This window comes from Varanus komodoensis, unplaced genomic scaffold, assembly GCF_004798865.1.
Source record: "Varanus komodoensis strain SLA01 unplaced genomic scaffold, ASM479886v1 scaffold35, whole genome shotgun sequence".
In the NCBI taxonomy this organism is placed as follows: Eukaryota; Metazoa; Chordata; class Lepidosauria; order Squamata; family Varanidae; genus Varanus; species Varanus komodoensis.
The window spans coordinates 5,595,419-5,621,107 of record NW_025335856.1 but is presented as its reverse complement, the minus strand read 5'-3'; the positions used below and the strand labels follow the sequence as shown (position 1 = coordinate 5,621,107).

At 42.7% G+C, this 25,689-nt stretch overlaps 1 protein-coding gene across 1 annotated transcript; it reads right to left on the bottom strand.

Moving 5' to 3' along the window:
• Positions 1–3,332: 3,332 nt before the first annotated feature.
• On the bottom strand, positions 3,333–25,023 carry ATP12A (ATPase H+/K+ transporting non-gastric alpha2 subunit). Its single transcript, XM_044439465.1, has 23 exons — positions 25,012–25,023; positions 22,411–22,557; positions 20,470–20,529; positions 19,908–20,111; positions 19,284–19,397; positions 18,810–18,944; positions 18,046–18,163; positions 16,845–17,113; positions 15,990–16,188; positions 15,767–15,876; positions 14,777–14,911; positions 13,778–13,970; positions 12,680–12,855; positions 11,587–11,723; positions 11,101–11,251; positions 9,812–9,980; positions 8,132–8,286; positions 7,592–7,715; positions 7,229–7,374; positions 5,684–5,817; positions 4,746–4,847; positions 4,011–4,102; positions 3,333–3,361 (listed from the first exon to the last, which is right to left on the bottom strand). Exons 1-23 carry the CDS (start codon positions 25,021–25,023, stop codon positions 3,333–3,335), a joined length of 3,111 nt encoding a protein of 1,036 aa, XP_044295400.1.
• Positions 25,024–25,689: the final 666 nt, after the last annotated feature.

Below are 25,689 nucleotides of genomic sequence, written 5' to 3'. Positions count from 1 at the left end.
TTTACTGCTCTGAATAGGAACATGTTCCTTTTCAGGTACCCTTGTGGTTCCCAGGTGCTCTTTAAAATGATGCTCACCTTTCAAGTTCCATCATATCATTGAGCAATCCTATAGAGTGAGGTTTTAAGTTATTTTGATTTCATGTCTGCAATGCCCAAGGTGCTAACAGCAACTGCACTTTGGAGGAAGGGAGTAGGATAAGTCCATTACCTGCTAGGTCCTCAGCTGGAGCTGTCAGGAATAGAGGGAGCATTCAAATCTGAAATGGAATGAAATGTGGCACAGCCATCTTCTGAAACATAATCTAATGATGCTAATGACTAATAGGCCACAGTGCCTGTAATACCAGGAATGACATTAAAAAATGCAAGTCAAAAGCCTTTTGCCATTCATTCACAGTCAAACCAGTCCAACTTGCTTTGCTGATGTTATTTCTCAGGTTTGCTGTTTTTGGGACTTCCCTCCCCCAGCTACGTGCTTAGCTCTTCAACCAGCAACCTGTGCCTGCCCCCACTGTTGCATGATCCAAGTGCAAGGATAAATCGGGATACAGGTTTCCCACTTGAAGAACCCGTGGCAAAGCCTTCTGCTGACTGCATTCCTGACCCCACTGCACAAGCCCGCTAAACACCTCACTTCAACAGCGCCTTACAAACAGAATTTCAGAAATTGAGGCACAAGGAAATTGGAAGCAGTAGTGCCCGTGGTGTTTTAAGTTCCTCTTGCACCATAAACCACTGAAACAGGTGTGTCTTAACTGTGCCAGGCTGTACTGTTTCTTCCTGGGAACTCCCTTCTGTTGCTCATTTTTTCCTTGAGTGTGCTCTATCCAAGAGCGGCAGTTGGAGACCAAAGAGACGATAGCTTAGTTTCACAGTTTCAGGCAAAAGCCTGGAATTCAGTTGCATTCTTCCACTGCTGCTGTTTTATTAGGGTTGTAGGAATGTGCACGAGGAGGGCCAAGCTCTTTGCAAGAACCTTCGGGGGCCCTGTTCCAGCTGAGTACCTCAACTAGCTGAAGTTGGATGAGATCAGATGAAATTGTCCTCTCTATAGGAGAACATGCTCCTCTAAATTATTACTCATGACAATTTGGTCAGCTTTTAAGCACATGCCTGCTTTAATTTCTCAAGCTTCGAATGGATGGCTAAACTGGTGCTCTTCATTAGTTGGATCAGGGAAGAGGGATTCAACCTGTTGGATGGGCTTACTCTCCCCTGGAAGGTTCCACTATCGGTGGGGCAGCGTTTTTCATCCAGCAGCAAGTAGAAGATAACATTCCTTCAATGAATCGTCTTAACGCATGCATTTCCACTACTCCTCTGTTTTTGTGGCAGTGCTAAATGAGGGATTAAGGGCATAATCCAGTGGGTTATAACCCAAATTGGAAGGATTCCAGGAATCCCATGCAAAGTTGGAGGAGCACTGAGGAAAGTGCCACCTGCATGTTCTTCTGTCCCCCAAAGCAGCTGGGAACCTAATTTTGGATGTCTGTGCAGCACTTCAGAGGGGGAAAGGAGGCGGCTGAGGCAATGCCAGGATGTTTCATACCTTGGGAATACCAGTCTTCTCCCTCCCTGTCCCCTAGAATGCTCTCCAAACTCCTTCTCCAGGACCGCACGTGGCTTCTGATAAGCAATTCTTTCTGCACCAGCTGTGATCTCCAGCTCCAAAGTTGGAACTCTTTTTCTCCGACCTCAAATCTGGAACTCCAAATGGTCCTATGGTCCTCCAGGTGTTGAGGAGGGGCCATAGGATCACCCTGCCTCTTGCCCACATCCTATTCTTCAGATGCCTGGCTTGTTAGATTGTATGATTGCCACAACATACAGCATCTCATAAATCTGAGAACAGTTTGTATAAATAGATCCAATTCACATAAAAATCAGAAAACAGGGAAATCAGCAGATAACTTTCAAAAGTGTCCGCTTTCTTAGTTTGCTTCAGAGTGCAAAACTACAAGTTCTGTGAAATTGGGATTGTTTGGGGTGGGTTTTTCCTTGTTGGTTGATTGAGATTTTTTGCTCCCTCTAATTGCACTGGTATCTGGTACAGAGACATCAATATATTTTCCTAGGGTTTTGAGTTTGGACACATTGGAAAAGTGACAGGAGAGCTTGGGGGATTAGCAATTGTGCAATTTGTCTTACAAACTGAGACTGCAGCACATCCTGAACCTAAGGATATCAGATGAGGAGTACACCCTTATGTTCTACTGTGAGCTAAACCATCCTGTTTTATCCTGCAAGCTTCCTGCCTTTTCTGACTCACCAAAAAAATTCTGGTGAGGAGGAAAAGATGAATCGCTGAATAAAGCTTGCTGATTGTTAGTGGGTGGAGCAGTTTATATCAACTTTTCCCTGGTCACAGCAGCTTATGTGATACTGACGCCTTTAACAAGTCAGACCAATTGCTCTCTCACTGATCTGAGCAGTAACAAAGCTCTTCACTTCCCGGATAAATCAACTTCCTCTTAGCTTCTGCCAGAGCCATCCCAAGATATGTTGTTGCCTGAGGCAAAGGAGAAGTTGGCACCCTTCTCTGTAAGCCTTCCTGACTGTCAACTGAATCCTACTTTTAACAACGTTGATGGCATAACAGCCTTCATCCTGTCTGATGGGACAGGCTTGTTTCGGAGAGCCAGACGAGAGACCGAGGTGGCTAACACAGCTCTGCTCCTCCCACGGAAGAGAAGAACCAGGGAAGCTGCCATTGCCTCCCACGCCACCTCTCCACACAACATCCTCTTGGGCAATGCCTCCCTCTCCCGAACAGGAGGCTGGCCCTGGCTTCTTCCTGGCATCTCCCTCCAGTTATTGCTAGCAGATGGGCATAACGAACTGAGACTCCATGTAAAAAGAATTCTTTTATTATCAAATTGCGTTGGAGTCCTTAGCAACATACATCTGGTCTACACCTACGAGCTCACAGTCAGATTGCCACAGAGCACATCACAATCATTTTCAACAATAAAAATACAACTTGGAAGAAACCTAGTGCAAGTCAGTGCTTTACATTTTTTTTATAACAAAGACGGGGTTTCTTTCATTCTATATACAAGAGGAGGTTCTTCCTTTTGAACTTTGTACACTTAAAACACCTCAGGATTGGGTATTATAAAAATAGATAGCATTCAAGTTGGGAACCGTTGGGCAAGTCTTTGCAGTACAGTTTAATTCCATCTCATGTCGTTTAGTCTGTTTCTTCATTCTGAGAAGAGTCTTTGCTGTTGGTTGATACTGCACAAACAGGACCTTCAAGCAGCAGTTGGGAGAAGCAGCAACTAAGTTGTACTCTCCAGCACAGAAGAATGAGGAGTGAAAGACGCACCCTCAGTAATACATATTTTTATCCCACCAGCCTATGATAGGAGGAGAAACAACAGAGGCAGAATTAACATTTTCTCAAAGGTGCTCGTCATAATGTGCAGCTATTGGTGCGGCTTCTTCCTCCCATGTCTGCAGTTCATGAGTATGTGGGAAAGAGCATGGGACATCTTTTCTCTCCTTCCTCCCAGACAGACACAAATACTGGGGCTACCTTTCCTGCATGCATCTCCTTTCAAGGGTTCAAAAGTGCATCAGTACCCTTCCCTTCCCTTCCCTACTTCCTTGGAAACTTAGAGTGAGGAAATCCAGGCATGCAATTGTGGAGCACGCTCAGCACTGCCTGGCCTGGCCGATTCTCCCAACTGGCATCAGGACAATTAGAAAACATACATTTGAGGTGCCATTGAAATGGCAAGCTTCTGGATTCTAACCAACCAACACATATTTTTTGCTCTTCTTCCAACATTTTGCACCACTGGTTATGACGGTGATAGCATACCCAAGACCTAACTAGTGATTTCAGCAATGCCAAGTAGAATTCCTGACCTGAGGGGACTTTTTCAGCAAATACCATACTACCTGCAGTAACGTGAGCATGTAAAACTCTGCATTCCATAAAATTTGCTGAGGTCTTATTGGATGTGGCAGTTCTAGATTCGTGTGAGATGTTCCATTACTTACTTCCTGGATAACGCCTGATGAACAGCTTGCGAATTTCATCATAGACCCATATCAAGAAAGCATAAGGCATGGCAACAAACCAATACTGAAACCTGGGGAAGAGAATATGAAGCATAGGACAGCGTGCTAAAAATACCCATGCAGTATTTGGCACAGCAGCTGATGTTCCGCTGTGACTCGATGGTTTTCACCCCTTTTAACCTGATTCCCAACTTGTTTTCCCTTTCAGAGCTGCAGCCAATTTAAATGTATTTGCTTTTGGATGATACAGCACCATAGACAAAGGATTAAAATATCACCACAACCAAGCTTTGTATATAATTCTTTTAAGAAGCCTCTCACAAGGACAGGAGTGATTCAATGCCAATTTAGGGCTTACGTTTGCAGATTTGGTAATAACTTAGGGGGGAAAGTGGAGTTAATTAATAACAAACAAAACCACCATCCTATAGTTTTGCTTCTTATATCTTTACAACCAAGGTTGGACTGGAATTTTGATATAATCAAAGGGGTCTTCTCAGTTTAATAACCTTTCATTACCGTGCCTCAAACTATAGGTCCTGAAGCTCTGCTTTAGAATGAAAAAGTCAGTGTTTTCCTCATTCATGTCTTGTCTGTTACCTGTAGAAGGGTGGACCGGAGTCACTCACCCAAAATCCCCACCCAAAATCAGCTGTTCAGCCCTGCCACAAAAGGATTGATCCCAACACTTTGTAGCAAAGGAATTGAACTCACCGGAGTGGCGTGAAGTTTAAGGCATTAACGCTTCCAAGGCCATAGCAGAGAATCAAAGCAATTCCTATCTGGGAGATGATGCCCAACCAGATTACTTTATTCCTGAAAGCCAATACGACACGTGAATGCATTATTGTGCAGTATGCATACAAACACCTCATTAACAAAAAGTAGATGCTCATTTCCCCCTCATATACCAGTGCAGAGCACATCACGCAAGTGTGCCGTGACACATGTGGAGTGTGTGCTCGCATGCATTTTCGTATGGATACCAAAGGCAAGAGTGTTCCTCGGTTCCATGACCAGAAAACTCCTTGCTTGCTTCATTACGCAGAGTCACAGCCTTGGGATGCTCTTTGATCCATCTTTTCATCTAGATCTTTACACCTCAACAAGTGACATTTTTATCTGACCTTTTAAGGCTAGAAGGCTGGATTTCACCCTTTCCAGATTCAGACTTAACTGTTGACATTCTTGCCTGCATCACTTTCAATTCCAACTGAAGCAGTATCTCCTATTCATAATGGATTTCAGCTAGTGATTTGCCTGCAGTTTGTTTTTGGTCAGGTTTTACCTAGTTCATCTACTCCTGAAAAGACCATGTAACTAGGAATAAAAATAGTTTTTCTTCACCTTTCAGTCTGGTTTTTTAAACTTTACTATGGTAAAATGTCTTTTGATAGTTGCTTCAAAAATAGAGAGGGATATGCAAATAGTCAGCATTGGATAGTGATTAATTAGTTCTTCTAAAGTGTCTAGTTTCCCATTTTGAAAATAGAAAAGTGAAGATAGTTGGACAGTTTTTGACCAATGATTCTTTTTATCTTTGGTCTTTCCAGGAGAGACTACAGCAGATAGCAAAAAGGAAGGAGAAGAGGGATGAACTGATTCTAAGGTCTGAGACTCCAGTTATTCCAGAGTATGTCCTGGACACCAACCTGAAGAGCCCTTGTTGGAAGATGGAATTCCTTCGTGTCTTGCGGATGATCAGGTCAGCCACTTGCTGAATAGTGATGCTGACAAAAAAGGCAGTGTAGCCATGATACTGCAGGTTTCTTCGTTGCTCAAAAGTCTGCAGGGGAATGATAAATATGGGGTTGAGGGTGTGTGGTTTGTTGTGTTAAAGAGCTGGTGCTGAGGTGAGCCCGCACAACCTGTGTCCACCCAGGTGCTTGCTAACCCCCCCCCCCCCATTGATTGTCCTGTTGTGTGTGAGCAGGCAGGCAGCAAAGCTGAGGTACTTCTGAAGTTGCAGATGGGGATGTACTTGTTCACCGAGTTACAAGTCGTGTGAGCCTTCCTACAAGTATATGACCCTGAAGTCCAAGTAAAATGATGTTTGCTTGTAACACTGAGGAGTTCCCTGCCTATATATGATGGGTTGACTCCATTTCTACTAGGGCAACAACGGCCATAAATGGACCTTCTCCTTTCTCTTTGATGTATATTGTAGAGCTCGGCGTGCTGGCACATTTCCTGGAGCCCCAGTTTGGCAGATACCTGAGGGCCTTTCAGTGCCCCGTATCATTGATATAGGGGGTATTTGTGGTGTATAATGGAGCATCTTTGATGAATGGGACAGCTTGAGCCTCCTTTCTATGCAGGAAGGACTTGCTGCTTGATGGTGGGACTTCAGTGCCCCCATGCAGTATTGCATGCACACTGTTATTTAGCCGAGACTGGTGCAAGATATATGACTGATTTTGCACATAATGCATTCTAGACTTTATTTCAAACTAAGGTCATGCAACACAAGCAGTTTTTTAGCTCATGTGAGCATTTCTGGCTTAGGAATGTGACCTCAGCAGGAAATGCTTATTATCTATAGGCTACATCCATCCATAACTTCCTATCTGATCCTGTGAGCTGCTACACCAGGAAATAAGCATGCAGAGCTGGGCTCAAGGACTGCTATGGCAGGTCAAGATGCACAGCACTGCAAGACTCTGTAGCTGATTCCAGCAGGTGGGATTTCACTGACACAACAGTGTGTGCTAAGGCTGTTGACTCTCAGGGGCTGGTTTCGTTGGATGTAGCCCTCAGTAATGATGTAGAAAGCTGTAACAGCTGGGTAGGAGCATGAGAGGTGATGACTGACTGAAGAGTTTGCCATCCTAACAGAGCTATGGAAGCATCACTACTATGTGCCTGAGATATCTTAACGGCCAGTTCTCTACAATGGGCAGTTGATGAATATGATGGCCATGTCCTATTTATTTCACACAGGATGGCAATAGGTCCTATTGGTGTGGGGTGCTCTGATCTGTGATGAAGTCCCATCAGTGGGAAAGCAAACATCAGCCAGAGTGTTTCATCTCATGACAGAGGCCTCTGGAGTTCAATAGGTACCGCCCTTGCAGTGCCCACTTATAGATGGTTTTAGCTGCAACCAGAATAAGTCAACTAAAACTGTGTGGAAGATGCAATTGTTCTGCTAATAATAATAACGGGATATAAGTGAAGGAGATTCTATGGTGCTGTACCCATTCTTGCCCATAGCTGTCCTCCAGGGCATTGATAGATGGATCTTCCCACTTGACTCGGATGTTGAGAAGGGAGTAAGGCAGCCAGCCCTGTTCAGCATAAACTGTAAAGTAGGCCAGGAAGGCTCCAATGGACTGTATAATGCCTGCAAAAAGAGAAATAACAGACTGAAATGTACCTACAGAAGAGAAAAAGAGATGGCAAAAAATGAAAAGCTGAATGCCCATTCCATTAACTTTACTGGATACTTTTGCTTCCAGGTTACTAAGAGCGCTGGATTTGCTCCTTGAAGGCTAGAGTTCGTATCTGAGCTCAGCCACAAACTGGCCCAAAGCATTTCCCATTCGCCGCTTATGTCTTACCAATCTGCAAATAGGAGTACACTGCAAGTTGCTGGTTGACCAGCCTGTCCCTTTTCTTATGACGCGGCTTCCTTTTCATGATATCACTTTCAGCTTTTTCATAGGCCAGCGCAACGGAAGGGATCTGTAAGAGAACACATCACAAAGACTCCCAGTCAGCATGAGAATGTAAGATCCCAGTTCTGCTTGCTTGCTTGCTTGCTTGCTTGCTTGCTTGCTTGCTTGCTTGCAATCATTTTTCCCAGTGTCACTAAAGCAATTTCATGCTGCCAGGATACTAGTTAATTAGAGTAAATTTAATAAGAACCTCCTTTGTTAAGAATCAAGAACTCTTTAGGGCACAATCTCATGCATGTCAAGACAGAAAAATGTCCCACCTCTCCCAACACACCCCAGCCAACATAGCTAGCTTAGGAATGTGTGGCACATCATAGCAGGCAAATAGGAAAGTTGGCAGTGATTGGCAATTAGCCCTCATTAAGCAAGACAGATGTGAAGCTGCAGTGCAAATGGCAGGTTGTAAAGAAGTTCATGACTCACAATGTCGGTGCCAAGGTCAATAAAAAGTATGGTGATGGTGCCAATGGGTAATGGGATGCTTGCAATGATATAGATGAGGAACGGACAGAGTTCAGCAATGTTTTTGGTCAAGGTGTAGGCGATCGTTTTCTTCAGGTTGTCAAAGATCAAGCGACCTGTACAAGAGAGATGGATCATTGTCAAAAGGCCTTCATTGAAGCTGTGTGCATTATTTTTTCTGGGAATACAACCTGCCATGATTTCAAAATCCCCTAAGGAAAGACATATCTGAATTCTTAATTTATTTCACCCTGCCATAAAATCTGAACCTATTTTTCTGAGGTCTTTTTGTTTTATGTTTGTTTGCTTGTTTTATATAGTGTTTGAGATCAGTGTAGCAGAAGTAACAGCTTCTGTATAGCCTGAAGTGCCTGGTTCTGCCTAATCTTGGGAGCTAAGCAGAGTCAATCCTGCTTAGAATCTGAATGGGAGACTTGAATCCTGTATTGAGTGGCAAGTTGGACTTGGTGGGCTTCTAGGCCCCTTCCAACTGTATGATTCTGTGATTTAAGTCTTAAGCAAGACGGTGAGAAGTAGAAAAGTTGTAATGGTTCCTGGTTTAAATCATTTACCAAATGGTGTTGTCCATTAAAAGAAATGACTTAACGGTGAAGATAATGTTGACCTCAGCTGTAGACAGCTTGGCAAGGGTGGCTGATGACTCTGGTGTTAGTGGAGTTCCTGATCCAGTTCTGTTTGAGCACTACAGGCGCTGTCCATGGTGCTGATGGGAGCGATCCATCATGCTGATCTGCACCCTCAGGATTGGTTTGCCACCACAGAGCAGTACACACAGTTCCCACCAAGCTCCAAACAGAAGCTGCAACAAAGAGTCCCGCTGACCCAGGCATCTCCAACCCTCCCTGCAGCTTGGGGCTTCATTTCCATGAATGGCACTTTCCAAGCTTGCTTTTTGTTTAGGGGGCCACTGACAGGGAGACAGGAATGCTATAAAACTGAAAAACTCCAGCAAGAGCTACAAATTAAATGAGTCGCACACAATTGACCCTATTTTTGTTTCTTGCAGCTCCATGAGTGGGACCCCACTATGGATCAGGAACTGTGCACAGATATGGGAAGCTTAATCTCCTCCCTCAGCCACTTGTTCCCCAAAAAGGATCCATTAGGAGGTTTTCTCTTTCCTTTAATATTTGTTCACCTCCACACAGGGAAAGATAATTTTGGAAAACAAACTGGAAGTGAGGAATTTCAGACCTCCCTACCAGTTGCAGTGGTCCTAATCCATATTGGGATCATTCCCATGTACTCACTTGTGAAGAGAAAACAAAAAGCAGCAGTCAGACACTACATATTTAGCAATGTGAACGGTTTGAACTTCACCTAAGGTGTCCACTTACACAAGTGAACTTTCCTGCGACTGTCCATCTACAGTACTTGGGAATAAGCAGACAAAAAGTTCCACAGCAAATTTGGGTTGGCTTAGCGGATTCAGAAACCAGTGTGGAGTAAACAAGAGGAAAGTGCATGTTTAATGCTGCTGACCGGCATGTGGAATGATTGCTATGAAACGGCATTGTGCCACCTTAAGGTCCCTCATGGAATGGTCTCTGTATGTGAAAAAATGACCCTCAGATGCACCCCAGTTCTACCAAGAGACCGTTTGCATGGCACGTGCCTTACCTTCCTCTACTCCGGTGACAATAGACGCAAAATTGTCATCCAGCAAGACCATGTCAGCCGCATTCTTGGCTGCATCGGAGCCCGCAATTCCCATCGCAATCCCTATGTCGGCTTTCTTCAGAGCAGGGGAGTCATTGACGCCATCTCCAGTCACTGCAACGACTGCTTCCTGGAATACACAAGGTAAGGCTTCCTCTAAGGGGCTGCTACACGGGGCTTCCTGGAATAGTTCCAGACCTGTGTGGAGCTATCCTGAGTGGCCAGGATGGTGTAACATGTGGGTGGAAGCCATGATTCTGCTAGCTCACGGCCAAAACGGAGGTCCATTGACCAAGTTAGATGCCATTGACATATTCACCATGAAAGAGTGGCCCCCACCATGGATCAGAGCCACTGCGCACAGGTAGGGGAGGCTGAACTCCTTCCCACACCCTCTTGTTTTCCAGAAATGTTCCATCCATTCCAACAGAGTCTTTTCTTCACCTTCACATGGGGAGTGAATTTTGAAAAACAAGCAAGAAGGGAGAAACTTTGGACCTCTCTACCCAAACACAGGGGTCCCGATCCATGCCAGGCTTGCTCTTGTGCATTTGCTTCTAAGTACAAAACCCAAAGGGGCAGCTGTATGGGACATGTGTGATGAATGGTATGATTTGACCTTCACCTAAAATGTCACCTACTTGCATAACTGTCCATAGCCTCAGCTTGCAAAGATCTCTTATTCCTTCTCAAAGGCACCTGAGTTACTTCCAGAGTGAAAGTGGCTGATTGGCCAAATCCACATCTGGTCAGTGAAATAAATGTCAGAATAAGAAACTTCAGCAGAATTTAGAATCTTGTGAGCCAAACCTCATTAAGGCATGCTGGGGATCTTTTCTCTTGGCAGCTTTAGCGCATTGAAACCGCTTATAAATAATACTGTGCCAAAGAGCTTACAGGCTCTGAGAACTATTTATAGTTTTGTATGTGGTGCACTTTTCTCTTCTCTTCATCCTTCAGAGAGCTAAATATTACTCTGAAAATGAGTGTTAGAGATAAAATGGAGAGTGGGGAGGATGCATTTTGAAGAACCTGTGAGCTGTATTTTTTATTTTTGCGCAGGATTAAAATTGGAGAGCTGATGAGGCACTCCAAGCAGACTGAGGTGGAGAAGTTGATCTCTTCCCTAATATCTGTCTGTGCTATTTTTGTTGTCATAAATATTTGCTATCGAGGCCTGCTCAAAATCCATGCCGATGCAGCTGATTGCTACCGAATGCACACATTTTCCGTTTTCAGGGGTTGCTCACCTGTCTTTGGCAGCCCTCCACTATGATCAGTTTTTGTTGAGGTGAAGTTCGAGCAAAGACAATTTCTGAATGGTGCAGCAGGATGTCATCCAGCTGTTCTGATGTCATATCCTTCAGCTCCATCCCATTCACTACCGCAGCTTTGGCTTCTCTGTAAGAACCACAGGGGGTCACGATTAAACTCTGTGTAGACTTTGAAATCCAGATGGAAAACAGTTTAGGTATCTAAATAAATAGGACACACTGGGGAGTATAGAAGTTTGTTCATTTAAGTTATAGAAAGATGCCAAGGCAGAAAACATGTGAAGGAATGCTCTGTAATTTAACTTTGAAAAATAGGATTGGGAAGTGAGGAAAAGGAATGGTCCGGGGAGATTCTAGCTGAATAATTCTTACAGGACAGAATATGCTAAGAGGCCGAATCGGTGCCCTAAAACTGGGGCAACACTTAAAGCTGTGTTTCTTGCAGTGATGGTCCAGCCTTACCGTTTGTTCACCTGCTCAACTGGTATATTGAGGCGCTTTGCAATGTCTTCCACTGTCTCACTGGTGGCTGAAATGATGCCTACACTTTTGGCAATGGCTTTGGCTGTGATTGGATGATCACCGGTGACCATGATCACCTACAGGAAAGGCAAGTTTTCCGGATTAATGAAAAGAGGGGGCCAAGTTAAAGATGCAGCTTCCAGCACCTGAGTTGATTATTTAACTGGTTCACAAAACAATACATCATGTCTGGTCTGTTTCTACTAATGAACTGCCTTTTGGATACCAACCAATTTTAAAGGTAGAAACCACCAAAATTAAATTTGCTACTTTGCTGTACATGCATTTTATGTATGTGCCTGTTTTTAATTAATTAATTAATTTCTATACCATTCTATTAATATTTCTATTAATTTCTAACAGCAAAAGCTCTCTGGGCAGTTTTAATTAATATTCTCATGTGTGTGCACACCCACGCTAATGTTAAATGGAATTCCATAAATCTATAATTTCTTTTCACTTTTATTGTATATATTCCAAATTAAATTTCAATATTTAATATATTTCAGAATTAAAGCATATTAAGTTTAAGATCTCTTCTCACTGACAGCACAGTGTAGGGCACGGAATAATCAATTCAAGTTGCAACAACTCACAATCAGGCTGGACGTCAGGAGAAGCTTCCTCACTGTCAGAGCAATACGACAGTGGAACCAGCTGCCTAGAGGGGTGGTGGGCTTCCCCATACTAGAGACATTCAAAAAAGAAGCTGGACAGCCCTCTGAGCGGGATGGTGCAACTTGGTGTCCGGCAAGAGCAGGAGGTTGGATCTGATGGCCTTCATGGCCCCTTCCAACTCTGCTGTTCTATGATTCTACAAAGTTAGGAGTTAAATGGATCTCGAGTTATAGTGCCTTAAAGTTGGAATTTTTATTTCTCCCAAGAATTGGCATAAGCCAATAATTGATGTTCATATTGCATTTCCAGAAATTATATTGAATTGATGCCAATAATTACCACTTGCAGATAGTCCTGGATTTGAAGGGATGGGGAGGAAGATTAACTGCTAAAAGTTGCTTTAAAGAGGCCCTACCTTGATCCCAGCACTCCGACATTTGAGGACAGCATCTGGGACCGTGGAACGAGGAGGGTCAATCATCGACATGAGCCCCACAAAGCAAAGATTGGATGTAGGGAAGTTCATGGAGTCCGTATCAAAAGGATACATCTCTGAAAATTCTTCCTCAGGTAAGTACAAATGGCAGAAGCCTAGAGAAGGAAAGGAAATGACAGGATGATGAAGTACAAAAGATAAAGAAGAAAGAAAATAAATAGCGTGGTAAGAACAACTCTAATTTCATTGATCAACTGCCCTCTACAATATATTAGTTATTGGGGCTCTAGCTATGATGGGGGAGGGGAGAGACCTCTGTGCAGATGGAGCAATTTCGTAACCTCATATTTGGGAATCTCTTCCAAAACAGAACGTCCCCTACCAATCGTCCAACAAGCAAAATAAATAAGGGTATAAACCTGTGGGCAGGCTCATAACTCAGAGGGTTTCCAGATTCTGGATTATTCCTGTGTGGATGTGACATCATTGTGGTACAAGTTGAGCCAGCCAGTGGATTTCCATTGCTAAGATAGACCAGGACTTGCACAATTTTTAAACAGCTAGTGGAATTTGCACCAGTAAGTCCCTGGAAACTCCGTGGCTCGAGTGAAATTTCTGCACAACTGATCATACAAGATCCATGTGGTTTGGGGGCACTCATTTGTGCAAACGGCAGTAGCCATTTAAAAAGCTATGCACAAATCGTGACCAACTTAGGGATAAAAAACTGGAAGAATTCTTCCCAACCAGGCCTATTGCCAGTCCTCAGAATGGAAGCAGGCAGAACATCCACTGAGCTCAAATAAGCAGGATTTGCCTGTTTTGGTGCATTCCTAATTAAGCTGCTCTAACTCGGGAAAATGCAGTTAGCAATATGATTTATGTATCCTTCCCCTTAGTACATTCTCAAAAATAAATGCCACCCAGGCATTACAGACAAACAAATAAAAGTTAGGACTGATAGCTTTGAATTATCACATGACCTCCTTGACTGACGGCATTTTTTAAAGTAAGATTTAAGTTCCTTATAGCCTGAATTGACCTCCACACAAGTTTTTTGGTGGCCATTCAACTCACCCAGCACCCGCTCTCCCATGCCTCCCAATGCCATGTATGCTGTTTGGAAAGCCTCTGCCTTCTCTTCGTCAAGCGGCTCCTCTTTTCCATTGATCATCATGGTGCTGCACCTCTCCAGGATCCTCTCAGGGGCACCTTTCATCACCAGCAGGAAGCGTTTATCATTGGGATCATCGGTCTCATGGATGGAAAGCTGAAAGCAATGAAGAGGCAACAGCTGAAATGCCCTGACTTGCTGCATGCAAGGACTGGCTCTTGCCTTTCCAAGCTGACACTCCAAGGGGAGGAAGAGAGTGATGGGGGGCATCACGAATAACTGGCAGGCAAAGTTAGATACCAGATACAGTCCAGATGGTGGTAGCAAAGGATAAGTGACTTCCAGATGTGTTGGACTGCAGCCCCTATCAAGATGACTGGGGCCAACAGTAATTGTAGAGTGTGATGGAGTTTTTATGATACTGTTTATTGAGCTATAAACCAAAGCTGCTGTAGTGTGTCCCATCTTGGCAGTATAGTTTATGTTTGAGATGGTGGTGCAGTCTGGATCCAGACTTGCAGCAGACCCATAACTGAAGCCTCACTGAGTTCAGTGGGTCTACTCTGTGAGAGATTAGGTCTGCATCCAACACTGTATGTAGAAGCCATGCCCGTGTTGATCTTTGAAAGGGAGGTGTTGCTACGGAATCGCCTCCTGATAAGGTGACACTGCTGAGGAATTAGGGTTTGCCTATTTAGTTCCAAGTTATTTGTCATACCAGATGAATCATCCTGCAAGCCAGTTGTGAATTTAGCAAAGGTAATAGCACTTGATTACCAAAGCGGTACAGCGGAGTTTCTTTTCCTACAGTCACAGATCTGATTTTTTGCACTATTCTTTTTAGTTATTTTTCACCCAGAAACTCTCTTCGTTGTATTGCAAGTTTTAATTTTATACTTTGCTTGAGATCATATTTCTTGGCAGCTTTTGTGCATCAGCCTATTCTAAGAAATCACACTTACCTGAAACTTATTTGTGGAATTGAAGGGGATCTCAGTCACTTTCCTATTTCTCTTTCTGATTTCCATCACATCTCCCAAAACAACTTCAGAAAACTTCAGCAATGCTGTTTCTGAAGCATCTCCCACTACAATTCTCTGGAGATTTTAGGGAATAAAAATTAAATAGTCACATCCAGTGAACTAAATGGTATTTTTAAAATCACTTTGCATTCTATAACTGTTGCCTATCCTGTAGCATTTCAGGAAAGACCTAACTCTCATAATATGCATTACCATTATTCTCTTAATGAACATACTTATTTAAATGAAATGAGTTTTCAAGGTGTCTTCCCAAAAGAGGGAGACTGTAAGTGGTTAGAAATTGGTGGCTGCAATGAATTTTGAATTTTCTCTTAATATAGTTTCATTTATTTATCATTACATTATATTCATTCCCTGATTTCCTTGCCAGAAAACCAAGGCAGCTTATGAGGTTCTCCTCTTCACCATTTTTATCCTCACAACAACACTGTGAGCTAAGCTAGTCTAAAAGTCAATGACTGGCACAAAAGTTATCTAGTGAGGCTTATGGCCAAATGTGGAATAGAACATAATACTTCCTGAGTCCCAGTCCAGTGCTCCAACCACTCTGCCACACTGCCTCTATCAGGAGCAAGATAGCAATTTGCAATGCTTGTCTGACACATACTTCCATATAACTGAAAAGCCTACAGATATGTTTAAAGGCCCATTTCTGCTGTTTAAAACAAACAAACAGGTAGAGCACAGTAACCCAAAACATTGTATTATTTTATTTTAATACTGAACCTTAGTTTTACCCCATAGAAATCAGAACAAGTGGGAGCTTTGCCATACCCATTCCTACCATTTCAGAAGGCAACAGGAAAATGCAGTCTGGTGTTAGATACTATAAAACGAAAGGTGCAAATCAAGGGGCAGCGCACTCATCAGATTGTCCTAAGAAAGAAGCTAACATAAATCAGGTGGTACCTTCATGATGGGTTCGTTTTCCTGCCCTGGTCTGAATTCCGCCCGGTTGCAAAGGGATACAATCTTTGATAATGCCGTCCATGTGCCGGATGTTTGATCAAAAGTCTGGGCTGAAAAGAAAGCAGAGAAGGTTACACGGCATTTCAGAAAATCGCTGTCTCTCTTTGCAAAAACCATGCCCTTTATTTCTGTCCATTCCACGGCCTCTTGGCTGAGTATTTACTTGATTGGTCTTCACTGGTGTCAGCGGAGTAAATGGCATTGTCGAACCAAAGATGGGCGACTGTCATTCTGTTTTGCGTCAAGGTCCCCGTCTTGTCTGAACAGATGATAGAAGTAGAGCCCAGCGTTTCAACCGCTTCCAGGTTCTTCACCAGGCAGTTCTTTTTGGCCATTCTCTTTGCAGTCAGAGACAAACTCACCTAACAGTGCAGCAGAAAACAACAGCTTCTGTTAACCCGATTGGCATGAACAAACGCAGAAGCCTTTCACTCTGCTCATGGGCATCTTAATTCCACCAAGGCTGGCACAGCAGTTACTTCAACCACAGAATTTCTTTGGACAAACAATGCCCAATCGGATTATAGCAGTGCATCCAAGGAGAATCACGTTGGAGGTGAATCACATCATATCCATTAAAAAGCACGGTACAAAATTAATAAGATTCCTCAAGGGGTGGAACAAGAGATAGACTTTCACAAATATTTGAAGGATTGCACTGGTTAAAAAGGAAGTGAGATGTACACCAAATATTAAAAAATATTGGCAAAAGAATGGCCTAGAGAGTTTTGAAGGCAGCTTTTCAAGCAACAGAAGAGTTTTCATCCATAAGATCCCAGATCACTTCTTTTTCAAACAGCTTTCAAGTAAACAGCTTTGTCCATGTATAATTATGAGCATGTTAAAGAATGGGCTGGACATGAAAGGTCCTGGAATACATTCTTCTTATGATTACTTTATATCATGGGTATACTGCACCGTAGCTGAAGTTTGAGTTAACTTGTCTTGCGTTCAGCAGCACTCACTTGTGTGAGTTGTTATACACAGCAGAGGGATACAGTGGTCAATGCATACTTACAGTAACAGTGGCCAGCAGCCCCTCCGGTACATTGGCCACAATGATGCCAATGAGGAAGATGATGGAATCCAGCACATGATAACGCATGGAGACGGCAATGATGAAGAAGAGCACCCCTATTGAGATAGCTACAGCAGCCACAATATGCACAAAGTGTTCTATCTCAAGGGCAATTGGTGTCTTCTCATTCCCGACACCAGACGCGAGCGACGCAATCCGCCCAATTATGGTTTTATCGCCTGTATTGATGACTATGCCAGTAGCAGTGCCTGAGGGAAGGAAAGAGATTGACCGTCGTCAAGAAAAGAGTCATTCTTTGCCTGCTGTCTCCACTTGTGTCCTTTCTGAAATTGTCTTCCCTCAAGCTTTTCCAAGCTTTTCTGACACAGCCATGCTTTCTACTGGTGCTTCTTTTTTTTAGCAACCCCCTTCATTCCTGTTCACATCTGGAAGATATGTGCTTTTTAGGAGACTTTAGTTCAGGGAAGAAACTTACTTTCTGTGAATGGAAGAGAGTCCATGCTTGCTTCACAGTTCCTCTTCCTCCACCACAAAATTTTAAGATAAAGGAGGGATTGCTCCTTCACATGAATGGAGCAATGCAGAATCCTAGCTAATATTTCCTGTCATGTTGTAAGCCAATTTCATAAAACTGCCCACTGGGAAGGCATGTTAAAATAGTAGTAACAGTATTTTATTCTTGTGCATGGAGCATCACAGGATCACAAGGAACAAGTCCCTGCCACAAACGGATTACAATCTAAGGGCCAAGCTTTATGTTAGTCTGAAGATGTAGCTAGCAGCTACATCTTCTTTATAGTTAAGAAAAGACAGAAGGCTTGTTTGGGGTTAGTCCAGAGCTGGACTAGACCAGAACCAGAGCTGGACTTTTTGTCCCATGATGTAGACTTAATCTGGATCAAAGCTGCCACATCTGTAATTCCACCTATTGGAACAAATAACTTTTTGGGAATGAAAACAGCATGTTTAGTAGTCTCAATCCAGATTGGGATCACAATGGAGGGTTGGGATCACTAAGCAAATTAGTCATAGTGTTTGGGACTGGGTTGAAAATGTACTTTTGAAAATGATGGTTGATATATGAAGTTTTCTCCAGACATCCCTTACCGTACACCCAAGTGCGTGCATGCACATACATGTGTGGGCATGTACGCATGTGTGTGCCTGAATGCAGACATACCTTCCAAGCAAGTCGTGGAGTAGAAAGCAATATTTTTGGTCTCCAGTGGGTTTTCATGCGTGAATTCGCAGGACCGGGACTGTGGCTCTGACTCCCCAGTGAGGGAAGAATTATCCACCTGTCAATCAAAGACAAATCCGCCTGTGAGAATGAACAACCTTTAACTTGGTTTACCCAGCACTGGGTTTTGTGCAGAACTTCAGTCATGGTATATGTTTGTCTCTTTCATGATGGAGGCCAGCTAAATTATTATTTCATGGACCTTTAATATCCCCAGGTAACACCCCAACCTTGGGTTCATTAACGTAGCAAGAAAAGCCAGGTGTGCTACACCGCCTTTAGTTAAGTGTCATGGCTTACTGTGCATGTACCAGAAAATAGGATGATGAGACATGGTTTGTTATCTAGGAATTCTAACACTCCCTTCTAGCATACCTTTTCCTTAGATTGGCAGAGACTGGCCATGGGGAAATAACAAAGTCTGAGGTCAAGCGTGGTGATGTTATCTCAGTCTTAAGCAATCATGCACAGAACCCCAAAGGAGAAACTCCCCCTGGTGCAGCCCTATTAACTGACAGAACTAAATGATCAAGATAGCGGAAACTTGAAGAGTGTTAAACTTGAGATTCTTTTTCATCTATCTTTGAGGTTATGATTATCCCTGTTCATAATGCAGATCTGTAGAAAGATGTCGAATTCTGTTGAATTCTTTCCATTCCCCCCTTGGCTCAAACATAGCTATATCATCATCACCACCACCTTACCTTACAACCCTGACTGGCGATTAGCCTGATGTCAGCTGGTATTCTGTCCCCACCTTTGATTTCGACAATGTCACCCACCACTAGTTGATCTGCTGGTACTTCTTTTTTCTCTGCATCTCTGAGCACAAGGGCTTGCTGGAAAGAAAAGTCCAAAAAAGCTTGGTTGAGCTCTTGCTTTGGTTTTGTTTAGATTCATAACAAAATGCTGGAACGCATTCAATGAACTGAGCTACTATTATATTTTGTCTGCAGTTTTCTATGTTCATTACCAGAATACCATCCCATATGATTATCCAGAATTCCTGGATAGGGTTCTGTTGGTCAAAGCAATGAAAACCTGATCTCCGTTCTTGCAAAATAACTTTGAGCAGACTCATTTCATTGCTAAGCTATAGGAGAACATCTCCAGTATCCCTTGAAGTGTTCACCTGGTTTTTAAGCACCTTGATATACTGAACTGCCCTGGTCACTCACCTGTGGGATCATTTTACTGAAGCTGGACATTATGTTTGTACTTTTAGCTTCTTGATAATAAGCAAACATTCCAGTAAGAATTACAACCAAGGCAAGGACGACACCCAGGTAGAGCTGAATGACAAGAAGGTGACAAGAAGATTAGCCAAAATGAAAGTCCATTTATAGTTTCCGTGCAGGTGGAATACAGTTAGGCAAGGGTCGCAATAAACCATGTGGATGAGCTTGTTTAAATAACAATAGGAAAGAGACACAAAACGTTTACAACCTATCCATAAAGGGAAATACCCCAGAGATTTATAGACAAGAGCATAATGCTTGTGATCATTCAGATCAAGGGAGCTCTTGCAAAGAAGCTCTTCCATGGCAACATAAAGCTGGTGGCCTTCGGGATCTGCATTGTTTGCCAACGCTCACCATTTTGTGGGTTTAGAAACAGCACCAGGATGGCGCAAATGTGCTCCTGTAAGATGGAGCAATGCCAACGTGTGTTGTTTTTCTTTGTGTTTAACGGCACGATTCGATGGATGCTTAGGCAAAAAGGGCCTGACTCACAGCATGCCCTAGGCAATGGAGCTTTTCCACTGGGGCTGGCACCCCGGAGAAGTGTGGAATGACACTTACATTGTCAAATGCTGAAGAAACTTTCTGAGCGTACTGAATCCCAAAGGCAATCCAGCAGAGAACGGCACCAACCCACAAGAGAAGGGAAAAGCCTCCTATCATTTGTTTGAGAAACTTGATGATTTCAGGAGTCGATTTGGGGGGAGTAAGAGCATTAGGACCATCTCTGGCCAGAACCTCTGCAGCTCTTGCACTTGTAAGACCCTGTGGGGAGCAAAGTATATCGTCAGAGTGAGAACTCCTTGAGGAAATTCCGAACAATTCCAGGCAAATCCCAACCCTAACCCTACCCCTAACTGATGGGATGCAGCAAAAACTGATGTATTGATATAGATTTCTAAGGATTCTTTGTGTCGATAGCCTGCCATAAGCTAAAGGAGACAGGTAATATTACTACCTGGAGACAGATAATTGCATATTACAGTACATCTGAAGTACATCCCTTCAGGTGCAATAGCACAAATGCCATTTCTGGTGGCATACCTGAATGACATGAATTCAATATCCCTGAGCTACCTAGCCATGATTTATGTATTATTTCCTATCGTCTACATCAACTTACTTTAACTATATTTGTGCCATATTTTTCTTCCAGTTCTTGAATGCTGAGTCTGTGATCATTCTGAAACAGTAAAGAAAAAAGAGATTATTTGAGGTTTTTTTTATTTTTTTAATGCCCCTATGGTTGTCAGAAAGTGTATGCCATGGTTCAAATGATGCAATAGGCTCTTGTTTGTACCCTGGGATCTCCAGGATTGGTTTGTAGTTCTACCTGGGCATACCTGACACCCACCAAAGAATGTTTTCCAGGGCTAAATATTCCTTTGCTTACTGATAAATTCTTCCTATGAAGCAGGAAAATCCAATTGCATCTTGCATTTTGCTCTCAGCAAAATTAGTGGCAAGTAGCCATACATATTTTCTCAATATGAGATGCCTAATGACTTGTGCTTCCATCTGTTAATGCTGAGATGTACCAAGAACAGAACAATCATGACTGACCCTGTGCAATTGTTTTGCTAAGCATTTTTAAATGCATTGTAACCTGTTGGCTTAAGAGAGTTATAAGTATATAGTAAGGCAATGCAAGGCGGGTGTATTTGCAATTTTGAGATTTAAATGCTTCCAATTAATCATGGAAACATAATAGAAGGAAGGCAGAATATTAGATAGTCATATACAAGATATCTGGTTATCTTGTTATACATGATATCCTATGATATGATATCTTGATATCAGTTGCTTGCACAATCTTTTCTTGGAAAGGAAATTCCATAATTTCCCTAAGCAGCTGGCTGAGTCTTTCATTGCTTTTATTCAACATCACAGGGATTAAAGGATGTGCCTTAATTATTCCAGTTAAAATTTAGCTCTAGGGAGGGATCATTGCCTGGCACCCAAACAAATTCATCAGGTCTCATGCTCAGTCTTTAGCATCCTTGTATATGGGCTTCAGGGTGCAAAGTTTTCTACATCACAACATGAAAGATGGACAAGAAGAATCCAGGTGATGCCACAAGATTGAAGGCAAAGCTCTAGTGAAGCACAGCAGTAAACAATCAGAAGCAGAACCAAAGTTGGAAACATAGATAGTGATCAGAAAAAGACTCAGTTTTCCCCATCTCTAAATTTTGGAGGATGGGAGAAAGACTTAATGTTCTTCTCTAAATTTCTTATCTTTGTTCTTCTCTATTTCCTCCAACATTTTCCATGGGAAAATGCTTATATGGCATTTTCTTTTCCCCAGAATGAATAAATTACCTTTATAATTGTAATCTGCCTCATTAGGGGGATTTATTTGTGTAAGCTCTGTCTTTTTTTTTTTTTTTTAGCAGGATGAATAGCAGGTCAGGAGGACAGGATGTCCCTGGAAGAGACTCCCTACATCAGCACATCTTAGAAGATCCATGCTTAAGCAGACTCAAGACCTGGCTAGTCCAGTGTTAGTTGCCAGCCCATCAGCCATCCACCACATAAGCAGACCATCTCAATTTGTCTTTCAAAGGTGGTGGCCTTCACTAAGTCTTCCACGGTTTCTGTGCTGAACAGAGGTGAACCAAATGCTGGACCAGAACAGCTCCGGAGCAAGTGAAACAGTGCCTGAATTGATCCATTGGAGTGAAATTCTTAAAGGTACAGGAGCCAGGGCTGGATATAAATAGATATAGGTGGCAGCTTAATAAAGTTAGGCTTATGATAATATTTGCCTACCCAACTGAAATGTAATTAGCCTGTGTTTATATGATCTTTTGAGATAAATATGCTGCTGGAAAACTACTGAAGCATAAAGGAGCAGCTTTACAGGGTTGCTGGAACATAAATCATGCAAAGGTAAATAGATAATTTCCCGTTATAGACTGGGATATTTGCATTGTGATCTGACCCACATTTTACAGAACAAATGCAAATAAAGACTTTGGAATCCACCTACATACTTCATCCTGTGTCAGGATAAGAAGAGCAGGTGACAGCTTCTGTTGTGGGCGTTCCTCGCATTACTTACCAGGTCCAGCTCTTTCTTGAGGTCTTCGGTCTTGCCCTTTTTCTTGTTCCCTTTCAAATCTTTGTACTTTTCTTTTTCATCCTCTTTGCCCGTTACTTCTAAATCCTTTGTTCCACTGATCTCGACTGAGTAAATGTCAGACTTTTTCTGCAATGTGAGCAGAGGAGTTAGTTGGGCTGGTTCCAATTACCGCACTGACTCATTTTCCCTATGTCATTTAGGAACAGTTTCAGGATAAAGGCATCGAGGCAATTAAGGTCTTCTATGGTTAATTCCCCCAGAGCCCCAGCGACTAGGGATGAGCAGTTCCATTGTTCCATGGGTTGGTTTCCTTGAATCACTATTTCATGCTGCCTTCTTTCTGATTGATTTGGAGAATTTCTTACATTAATTCTGGAATTGGGGCATGCAGTTTGCTGGAAATGTAATTCCATCTATGTTCTTATCTTTCTCCTTCCCTAGCTTACTAATGTTCACAAGCACATGGACTCTGCTGTCAGGGAGGAGTGCCTGGTGCAGGCACTTTTTTTCGTTTTGGCGCCAGGTCAAAACTTCCTTATTTACCCAGCATTTGTTTGTTTATTTATTGCATTCGTTTGCTGCCCCATAGCCAGAAGGCTCTCTGACCCGTTCACAGTGCAATATAAAATGCAAAAATAAATAACAGTAATGACCAAAACCATAAAATATAATAGGATAAAAATACAATATAAATACAACCATATCAATAGAACAGGAGGAAATCAACACAATATAACCAATAAAACAACAACCAATAAGGCAATAAACCAGACGCAAGCCAATAGCCCAATCTACAAACAGATACCAAATTAAAAAGTCTTAACTTGGCACCAAAAGCAAGATAAAGCAGGTGCCAGTTGCACCTTCCTTGGAAGCGAATTCCAACGGTGAGTTCCGATAACACAGAAGGCCCTTTTCCTTGCCAATTTAGAAACACAGAAACAAAGCGAGTCAGAAGGGGTCTCCCAGGCCATCTAGTCTGACCTCTGGCACCAGCCAGCTCCGCTCACAACATGCCCACCATCTGCATGTCCAGCCTGTCTTTGAACACCAGCACCGATGGGGCCTCAACCACCTCCCGTGGAAGCCCATTCCACACCCTCGGGGTCCTAACTATTTTCCCCCTTACCTCATTGGGGAAGGGGGGGCGGTTCATGAAGAAGGGCCTCCATTAATGGTTGAATTACTTTACTATATAATGGAATTATTTTACTGCATAAATGTGCTGTTATGCTTTTAGTTCTGTCCTGAGATCCATTTCTGATATAGGCAGGATAAAAATGTTTTTAATTAATTAATTAGGCACTCATTGATGAGTCATAGCATGTATGATTAGTCGAGCACATAAGTGGCAAGTGCTTCAAAAGTACTTTTAGTGTTATATTTTATTAATCCACCCATTGTTAAAATAATGGAGCAGGAGGAGAGGAGAATGATGGGGAACGAATCTAAGCTGTAGCAAACCATGCATATAAATACTAAAAAGGGAGAGCCCTAATTGATTTTGTAGCACTCTGCAAACAAGATAGTACAGAACCCCGAAATGTAGGATCAATTTGGATGCGGATAGTTTTGCAAATAAGCATACACCAGACAGAAATATAAACACATGTCCGACAGGGTAACTCGAGTGTCTGGACATATCTCAGGATGGTCAGATCCATGCCTGAAAGTGGTGTCCTCTGGGACAAGAGCAGTTTTGAAAACACATATGTATGTGCTATGGAAACTGAGCATATTCATACGCATCCAATGTATCAATGTCCAATCCAGGTGGACAGCGGCAAGTGTGATCCTGAAGCTCATCTATAGCCTGATGTTGCCTAAACTTGGAAGCTCAGTGGGCTCTGGCCTGGTTGAAGTCCAGATGGGTGAGCTGCCCAGAGACCTTTGGCTATGGGTGGTATAGGAATCTAATATTATTATTATTATTATTATTATTATTATTATTATTATTATTATTATTATTTTGAAAAGGGTTAGCCATATATAATTCTCTTACAGTTTTAAATAATGGTGATTCCAGCCACCATCTTGGTAATTAATTCCAAGAGTCACTTTCCAGAGGAGAAACTCTTTTTGCTTCAGATTTTTAAAAACTGTCTATGCATAGAGACTCAGTGCAGTGTAGTAGTTAAAGGTGGTTGACTGGACTCAGGAGATCTGGGGCCCAGCCTCTACTCATCCACAAAACTCATCCTAACCTACCTCACAGGGTTGTTGTTGGGAGGATAAAAAGGAGCTTTGGGGTTATAAACCACTTTGGGCTCCTTGCAAGAGGAAAAACAAGCTAGGATGAAAAGGTAAGGCGATGATGATAAAAGAATAATAGCACATGATCGCTTTGGTACATGATGGCTGGAAAAGATGAAGAGGAAGAAATCATTTTGTACAAGACTTTCAGCGAGGTCTGCACTCATTACAGCATTTTGCAGCTAAATTAAGGAGTGCAGTTCACCTAGTGGCCAGTGTGTGTGTGTTGTGTGTCCTCCCTTCACAAGCTTTGCATGCTTGTTAGCAAGCCCATCCTATTGGCCCTTTCAGAGAACCCTGGACCTGAACAGATGCAAAGCACCCAACTTTTGTTCCCATCCTCGGAAGGGCAATGGGAGCCTCTCTCAGCATCTCCCATTCATAAAGGCAGCTGCCCCACCCACCCACGCATTTGGATATTCGAAACACACCGCTGTGCTCCGCTGCCTCTTTTCAAACAGCTGCGCTCCAAGACAGGCTTCCTGTTTTGATTGCGCATGCTCACTTTTATGCACATAACTTCCCAGATCATAATTGACCTATAAATTGCATGCCATTCTGCAGAAGGACCAGCTATTGGCTGACCCCATTCCATACCAGATTCTTTGAGGATTATGCTGCTGAGTTTGTGGGCATCATCGTCCTTGGTGCTGAGGAGCAGGTTGCTGCTTGCTTACTGACACAGAGTTAAGTTCTGAGCATGTGTGTTGTCATGAGATGACATTTTGCTCTTTGTAATAGTGCTAAATTAAACTGGCTTTTTTTTCTTCTCGGAAACCTGTTTTGTTTTCCTGTTTGTTTCATACACTTCCATCAAAGTGAAGCTTAAATGTCTGCAAGAATTCACTTTATATTTTTTAAAAACCCTTTGGTGGAGAGCATCCCAGAGATTAGTATTGTGTTTGCATTGTACAGTCTTGTTTTTAAACTGGATGTTAAATATTATTTGAGTCATATTTCAGTATGACTATGGAAACGGTTTAGGGATTTTTGAAAATATATAGC

Bases quoted from the DNA above. Each gene is read 5' to 3' on its own strand.
- ATP12A (XM_044439465.1), bottom strand. The intron at 12,856-13,777 runs GTGAGTTGAATG...TTCCTTCTCTAG, and splicing joins CATGGGAGAGCGGGTGCTGG to GCTTCTGCCATTTGTACTTA. The intron at 4,103-4,745 runs GTGAGTTCAATT...TCTCTTCCCCAG, and splicing joins TTAAACTTCACGCCACTCCG to GTTTCAGTATTGGTTTGTTG.